Source organism: Amblyomma maculatum, chromosome 8, assembly GCF_055883805.1.
Source record: "Amblyomma maculatum isolate TAMU_Amacu chromosome 8, ASM5588380v1, whole genome shotgun sequence".
Taxonomy (NCBI): Eukaryota; Metazoa; Arthropoda; class Arachnida; order Ixodida; family Ixodidae; genus Amblyomma; species Amblyomma maculatum.
Window position 1 is genome coordinate 20,596,914 of NC_139351.1, and position 8,988 is coordinate 20,605,901.

General features: G+C 51.6%; 1 protein-coding gene across 1 annotated transcript; it reads left to right on the forward strand.

The window, feature by feature from the left end:
- The first annotated feature begins 373 nt into the window (after nt 1–373).
- LOC146180677 (uncharacterized) lies at nt 374–8,580 on the forward strand. Its single transcript, XM_084575623.1, has 2 exons — nt 374–699; nt 3,366–8,580. Exons 1-2 carry the CDS (start codon nt 374–376, stop codon nt 8,578–8,580), a joined length of 5,541 nt encoding a protein of 1,846 aa, XP_084431749.1.
- Nucleotides 8,581–8,988: the final 408 nt, after the last annotated feature.

Sequence of the window (8,988 nt, forward strand, 5' to 3'; positions counted from 1 at the left end):
GCACTTATGTGAACATCAAATCCATAGTTATAGACCAGAAGACCCTCGACATGGCGCCCTACATTGCGGCACCCGACGACGCTATTAAGGGCGTCGTATACAACGCCTACGACATCGGAACTCCGGAGGAAGTCCGCCAAGGCTTTATCAAGCGGAACCCGAACATCGCCGTACTCAACGCAAGGAGAATCGGCAAGTCAAGATCTATCCTGATCACCTTTGGAGAGGAAAGGCTCCCAAGACAAGTATTCTGCTGGGAATCAGTGTTCACCGTCTACCCGTACCGAGAGCGGGTAGAGACATGTTACAACTGTAGGAAGACGGGGCACAGGACAGGTGTGTGCTAGAAGCCACGGCTAGAGCGTTGCCGCAGATGCGGCGAAAACCACCCGAAGTCAACGGATGTAGAACGTGCAAGCCCGAATGCATTGTATGCTGGGGGATGCACGACACCGGTAGTAGGAATTGCAAGTATAGGCTGCTCAAGGCACGGCCCCACAAACCCAAGAACGACATAGGGCAACATGACTCTGCACACCAGCCACGATCGCGGGTCCGCGACAACCACAAAGGCTACCGGGGGAGAAGTAGGTCGAACTCCTTTCCACCACTGCCGGGTACAGGAGACGGAGTCGTCGGCTCAGGTCCTGACCAAGTCAAAGGAAAGAGTCCAAGCAAGAATGGAGACACAAGCAAAAGGTGAGCTCGCCAGTTAAGACCTCCCCTTGGAAAACGGCTCCAGAGAAGGAATTGGTAGAACAATTCGCTAATAGGGACAGAGAGCTTGAAACCATAAAGAAGGAATTGGCAGAAATGAGGAAACGTATTATTGATAACACGACAATGCAGAGGGTACTCGACTAGTCACCTATTCAGAATTCACAAAGCACTACTAAATCGTCTACATGTAATACTAACGAAATGGTACATAACGAAAAATCAATGGAGACGGACACCCGAGTTCCCGCGAAAAGACCTCTACCCAGAGAGGAAAACACAGAAGACAGCAAGCCCAAAAAGGTGGCAGAAAATTCGAATGAGGAAGCATCGACCTCGACAGCAAGCTTAGGTTGGACATGAATGCACTCATGAAGCGGGCAGGAGCTCAACATGCCAGAATAGATGCAGTTTTGGCTAGAATTGACAAATTAAGCGAGCAGGTAGATAATCTTACGGCGGAATTGGTCGTGGTCAGAGAACAAACAATGGCTTGCTTCCAGCAAATTATGGAACGACTAACGACCATAGAAGCAAGGCTTCCCCCGGTTGCCGGCAATGCCCTCCCTCAGCTGCCACTGCAGCAGTAGTCCTAGGACATCATGGCCCCTCACCACCAAATTAAAATCTGGCAGTGGAACTGCAGAGGCTTCTACTTTAAAAAAAGGGAACCTGCAGGCACACATTCAAAAAATTGACAACACACCCGATGTAATCACGCTACAAGAGGCAAGCGGTACAGTAAAAGTAACCGGCTACGCCCCGCTAGAATTACAAAGGGGCCATAAACCTACTTCATTCACGGCTACTTTAGTGCAGAGAAATGTGACAGCAATACAACACGAACTCGAAAATAGGAGTGGAGACTACGTAATGATTGAACTAATCCCAAACACAAAGGGAGACAACAGTTTCTTTATTCTGAATACGTACAACTCGCCCAAAAACCGAGGGCCAGGGCTGGCAGATATTTTACGGAAAGCCATAAGACTAGCTGACAGAAAAGGGATAATAATCACTGGGGACTTCAATGCCCCGCATCCGGCTTGGGGATATAGGACGACCTCCCCCAAAGGAAACAAACTATAAATGGAAATTCAACACTCAAGACTAACAAAACTAAACAAACCGAAAGACCCCACAAGTATTGGCAACAGCATCATTGTAGACACGTCCAGAGACTTGACGCTGGGCAGAGACCTTGAGGGCGAGAAGTGGTCAAACACAGGACACACCTTAGGTATAGTGATCACTATATCATAGAGACTGAAATACATGCCAGACCGCTGAAGGGGATGCTGCATAAAAAGAAGCTGACAGATTGGGATACTCTTAGAAAAGTCAGGGACAGAACCGCTCCGAGGGAGATCGTGAATCTAAATCTATTTGTTGAACGACTCAAAAGTGATGTAAACACACACTATAAAGAGATCTCAACCGCCGGAAATGATATTACAGATTCGAGGTTGGCCCACATGTGGGAAGCCCACGAGAGCCTTACGAAAAGATGGAAAAAGCAGAGGCGCAATAGAAGGTTAAAGAAGAGAATATCTACACTTGAACGACAGAGAGAAGAATACGCGAACGAACTTCAGTGTCAACACTGGGGGCAGATTTCCGATGAATGGAATAGGAAACTTGGGTGTAAAAACACGTGGCAACTTCTTCGCCACTTGCTAAATCCAGGACAAACTAAGACCGCTGTCGGGGACAAAAACGGACAAAAACCAGATCAGAAGGACGTGTCAGGAGACGGCTGTTTTGTTCCCCTGATCGCCGGCCAAGCGGCCACTCGCGGGTGTGTGTGTTTGTGCGCGCTTGTGTGTGTGTGTATGTTTACGCGCCGCAGTGCCCTTTTCGGAAATGGCACGGCTGCTTCTTGCCTCTGCCGGCCAGTCGACCAACCCTCAAAGCGTCCCGATCCACTGGCGCCGTTGAGGGCACAGCGATGGGCCTAACAAGACTCGGACGCCCGCCTGCCCTGAAATCCGAGCTTACTAGGGGGCTGCGGACCAGCACCGGGGACGCGAGGAGTGAGTGAGGAGGATTCCTCTGTTACCGACACCGCCGAACGAGCGCCGCGACTGCCAGGCTCCAAGGGCCCACGCAAGCGTGGGGCCCCCCTAAAAAAAAGGGAAAGAAGGGAAGGCCTGGAGAGAGGAACACGGCCAACCGTCGTCGAAAGACAGTAGCTTGCAAGACTCCCAACGAAACGGTCGTTAGTTTGAATTCCTGTAAAGTTTCTTTCATATGTAGCCATTAAATCAGTTTGTTAAGTTTCACCGGAGTTTTATTCTGTGACCAAATTATCTCAACGCAGACACGACGACCATAACGATTAATACGACTGACAAAAAGTTTGGTGCCGAAACCCGGGACTCGATCTGCCGTGGATTTGTGAGCTCAACGCTTTCTTTCAACGCTCACGTCAACGCATCCACGCCAGGGACGTCTCGGCAACGATTGGTCACAACTACCGATGTCATCGATCCGGTGAGCTTACTTATTGGCTAATTAATTTCGAAGAAAATGGAACGCCTTTTAAAGAAACGGAAGGTTTTGCGCTCGCAAGTTACAAGGGTCATCAACGAATTCAACGAGCGGCAAACGTCACTAACAACTACTGAAGCTACATTGCTACATGCTAGACTCAGTAAGCTGGAGCAACAACTTGATACTGTCAACACGGAAATTGAACCATTGGTACCGGAAGATGACGCAGAAAACGACTACGAGCAAGTATTTGAATATCAAGACCGGATCATAACCTGCCTCGCTGGACTAAAGCTTCAAGTTGATAGTGGTCCGTTATCAACGCAGGCTGCCGTGGAATCGGCGGGTAGTGGCATCATCAGTCAAACGGCCATGCCAGCCACTCAAACGACCACGCCAGCCCCCCAAACGGCCACATCTGGGAAGACAAGAGTGAAGCTGCCGAAGATCGACCTACTGAAATTCACAGGACGGCGCTCTGACTGGCAACCCTTTTGGGAAGTGTTCGAGCAGGTAGTCGATAAAAACGAAGATTTGTCTGACATCGACAGATTTCACTACCTGCGAGCATCAGTCACGGGCGACGCGGCAGCGGCACTCGCGGGTCTTCCACTGACCGCAAGGTGCTACAACGATGCCATCCAGCTGCTCAAGAAACGGTTTGACAACGAGGAGCTTCTTGTTCAGGAACATCTCAAGAGGCTGATCGACTTGAAGCCCGTGCGCTCATCAGACGATATCCGTGGTCTTCGCCGTCTCTACGATACCTTGGCGGCACACATCAAAGGCCTCGAGACGCTCGGACAAAAGCTGGAGTCCTACAGCTCGATGCTAATTCCGATCGTGCAAAGAGCGATGCCACGTGACATCCTGTTGGACTTTAGCCGAAAGTGCGTCGTCGACACCGACAGCCTCGCCTGCGAACAGAGCTCCCTCACCGATGCGTCGTCACACGCAACTAACGAAAGCGGCCAAGGTACGGTTTCTTCCCTTTTAAAGCTACTCTCCTTTCTGAGAGTAGAAGTCGAAAGTCGGGAGAATTTAAATGCATCACAATGCATGGACCTCAAGCAGCAACCTAGAGAAGAACTTAAAGGCAATTTGAGGCTGCATGGGAAAACGCATGACAGGCATGTCCGATCGGCTGCGATGCTGCATCAAAATGTCACCTCATTGACCTGCTTTTTCTGCGGTTCAAACGAGCACAAAACGCAGAGCTGTGACGCCGCAAAAACTTTGGAAGAGAAGAAACAACTTCTGCGGTCGTCCGGCCGATGTTTCAAGTGCACTAAATCTGGACACCAGTCACGAGCATGCCGCGTAAGCATCCAGTGCAACAAATGTCGCAAGAAGCATGCTAGCACAATGTGCGACCCTTCGTACACCGGAAACAGGCCACCTGAGCCGAACCGCACCGTAACGAACGCGCAAGTAAGCCTCGAAACTACTACGACGGGAAACGGCTCTACTTCCAAAAAAACCGTTTTGCTGCAGACCGCAACTGCATTATGTAGTGGAGAGACTGGTAAGGCTCAGGTACGAGTTCTGTTCGACGGGGGAAGTCAGCGCTCCTACATCACAGCTGACACCTCGCGGAAACTGGGATGTACGCTTCTCGGACATGAGAGGTTGACCGTCGGGGTGTTCGGAGGCCACCAAGCCGAACGCGAGTTCCGAAGAGTAAAGGTTACACTAAAGACTAACCGCGGAGACGATCGGGAACTCGAAGTACTGGAAACAGATACCATCTGCGATCAACCTATTCCCTCACCACCAGAGAGAATAATGAAACGACTAAAGTCCCTTGGTTACGAACCGGCCGAATTCTCAAATAACAACGGGACAGAATGTGTTGATCTGCTTATCGGATCTGACCACATATGGGACCTTACCACAGGTAGATCTGTCAAATTAGAAAACCGACTGAGAGCAGTGGAAACATCAGCGGGCTGGACTGTTCAAGGGCCCATTGAGGACGATGCCGAGCAGACCCACTGCTTCCAAACCGTGACACTACGAACATCTGTAATCGAGAGGCAGACGACAGATATTCTGACCAAATTCTGGGATTTGGAATCGATTGGAGTAAAGGAGGTCGAGGAGAACGACGAAATCTGTCAAGCTTTAGAGTTCTTTGAGGACAACATCAAGCGAGTCGGTAACCGCTATGAGGTTGCATTGCCTTGGAAATCCGAGATTTCGCTCGAGGATAACCGAGAAATTGCTCTGAAGCGCCTCAATCAATTGGCGAACCGACTCAAAAGAGCTCCTGACCTTCTCGAAGAATACGACGCGGTGATCAGGCAGTACGGCATTCTAGACATGACAGAACGGGTAGAAGAAAAGGCCGACCGCAACCACTGCGTTTACCACATGCCTCATCAAGCAGTGCTCCGTGATTCCAGAAAATTTAGAGTTGTATTTGACGCTTCTTCCCACGCTAAAAGTACAAGGAGTCTTAATGACAACCTTGAAACAGGACCCAACTTAACGGCAGACCTCGTCGGGCTTTTGCTCAATTTTCGCAAGTATCGAGTTGCGCTTGTCGCGGACATTGAGCAGGCCTTTCTGCAAATTGGAGTGCGAGAGCAAGACAGAGACGCTCTGCGATTTTTTTGGTTCCGAGAGACTCCTCAGGCCGGTACTTCGTTGCCTCCCATTGAAACGTGGCGCATGAAGCGAGTACCGTTTGGAACCACCGCAAGCCCGTTTCTGCTCTCCGCTACCCTTCAGCACCACTTGAAAGCTTGCGAGGAAGAGTTTCCCCACACTGCCAGCCAGCTACAGCAAAGCCTTTATGTAGACGACCTGCTAACCGGTGCAGATGACGAAGAGGCGGCTCTGAAGCTCTACAACGAAGCCAACGCGATCTTCCACTCCGCCTCGATGAAGTTGCACAAGTGGTCGTCGAATAACGAGAGGCTACGTCGGCTATTTGGGCAAGACGGCAGCGAAAATAAGTCTCTAGGATTCCTCTCAGGGGTGCTGAAAGTGCTGGGACTGACCTGGGACCCCATTACCGACCGCCTGACCTTTGCGCCATGTGTCGCAAGCTCCAAAACAATGGAGACAGACACCAAACGTTCCATGCTGCAAACTACCGCACGGATCTATGACCCACAGGGATGGCTGTCACCCTTTATCGTACGGGCTAAGATCCTGTTTCAGCAGCTGTGGCGCCAGAACGTCGAATGGGACGATGCCCTACCAAACGACATAGCTGAAGGCTGGAAAACCTGGTATTGTGAATTGAAACATCTTCCCGAGATACAGGTACCAAGGTACTACGGAGCGGACTTCAGTGGGCCGGCTACAAAAACGCACCTGCACATCTTCGCAGACGCCAGTCCCGCGGCCTATGGGGCAGTCGCCTACCTCACCATTGCTTCGGAAGACGGCCTAACTTCAACGATTGTAATGAGCAAATCGAGGGTGGCTCCACTTAAAGAACTCACGCTAGCAAGGCTGGAGTTGATGGCATGTTTGCTTGCAACTCGATTGTGCAGCTACATAGTAAAGACTCTCGGGAAGCACCCTGATTGCGTTACTCTTTGGACCGATTTCGCGATCGCTCTCCATTGGATTCGAGGTGACACTGAGCGCTGGCAGCAGTTTGTGCGAAATCGCGTCCGTGAGATACAGCAAAGCACCGGATGCTATGAATGGAGGCACTGCCCGGGGAAAGAGAACCCTGCGGATCTCCTGACGCGTGGCGTCACAGTTTCCCGCCTTGAGACTAGTGAGATATGGTGGACGGGACCCAAGTGGCTCTGCGCACATGAAAGCGAGTGGCCAAATGGACTGGTGCAGGCAACCTTCACGGACAAGGAATTAGAGAGCAGGCAGCCAACCAAGGCACTGCCGGCCATGACATCTCAGTTGACCGCGCCTGCATTAATGAACGTTAGCAGCTACAGCTCTTTCACGAGACTGATCAGAGTCACGGCTTGGGTGCTTCGTTTCATCTTTAAGGCAAGACGACGAAGCGATGAAGCCGGACCCCTCACCCCCGAAGAGCTAGATCGGGCCGAACTATTTTGGATACGGAATGAGCAGAGAGAAGGCTTTTCAAAGGAACTGCACAGCATTCGAAATCAGAAAGCGGTGCCCAACGACTCTCCGCTCAGAAATGCTTCTCTTGTGGTGGACGAAAACGGAGTTCTGAGGATTGACGGACGGCTACAACGGAGCCACTTGAGCTATGACTCCAAACATCCTGTCGTCATACCAAAGGGAAGCCACCTAGCGAAGCTGCTCGCCCACTACTGCCACCTCAAAGTGTTGCACGGAGGGATACGCCACACGCTTACGCAGCTCAGAGAAAGATATCACGTGATCGGAGCAAGGCAGCTGGTGAAAAGAATTGTAAAAGAATGCATAACGTGCCAGCGGTTCAACGTACAGCCGGCAAACGAAGTAACAGCACCGCTGCCAACAGACCGCATAACAGAAGCCCAACCCTTTCAGGTGACGGGCGTCGACTTTGCCGGACCACTTGTCGTCAAAGGGCTCTCGCCTACGAAGTGCTATGTAGCGCTGTTCACCTGCGCGGTGACTCGAGCCATCCATCTGGAGCTGGTTACCGACATGTCGGCAGGCTCGTTTCTGCTCGCGTTTCGCCGATTCGCTGCCAGACGAGGACTTCCGAGCACCATCTACAGTGATAATGCCCTCACGTTCAAGAAGGTCAACAGGGATTTGGGCTGCCTCTGGGATGTGATGCGAGGTGACCCGGTACAAGATCACCTTATGAACTCGCGGGTTCAATGGAAATTTATTGTGGAACGCGGACCATGGTGGGGCGGCTTCTACGAGCGTCTTGTCGGACTAACGAAGCAAGCCTTAAAGAAGACGCTAGGAACGAGCTACTTGACGTTCGAGGAAATGTCAACTACGCTGGCTGAAGTGGAAGCGGTGCTGAACTCCCGACCACTTACTCATGTTTACACAGAGCCGAACGAACCTGAACCGCTCTGTCCCGCTATGTTTCTTACTGGAAGACGGCTTACCTCTCTTCCGGAGCTGCAAAGAAAGGAAATCTCTGCCCTGTCCTGTAACCACCTGCGACAAATGATTTCAACTCGCAACAAAGCATTGCAAGGGTTCTGGAGACGCTGGTGCACTGAGTACTTAAAGGAGCTACAGCTGACCCATTCCAAAGGAGCTCAACGGGGAAAGCAAGTTAAAATTGGAGACGTGGTCCTCCTGAAAGAAGCCCTACAGCCGCGGCAAATGTGGAAGCTGGGAATAATTGAAAGGGCATTCACGGGAAGAGACAACCGAACAAGAGCTTTTGAAGTCCGACTGCCAGGGGGGACCAGACTTCGCCGTCCAATTCAGTTGCTCTACCCTCTGGAACTCTCCGACTAACAAATGACTTCGTCATTTCGGGGGGGAATGTGTCGGGGACAAAAACGGACAAAAACCAGATCAGAAGGACGTGTCAGGAGACGGCTGTTTTGTTCCCCTGATCGCCGGCCAAGCGGCCACTCGCGGGTGTGTGTGTTTGTGCGCGCTTGTGTGTGTGTGTATGTTTACGCGCCGCAGTGCCCTTTTCGGAAATGGCACGGCTGCTTCTTGCCTCTGCCGGCCAGTCGACCAACGGCTCGTCGCCCCTCAAAGCGTCCCGATCCACTGGCGCCGTTGAGGGCACAGCGATGGGCCTAACAAGACTCGGACGCCCGCCTGCCCTGAAATCCGAGCTTACTAGGGGGCTGCGGACCAGCACCGGGGACGCGAGGAGTGAGTGAGGAGGATTCCTCTGTTACCGACACCGCC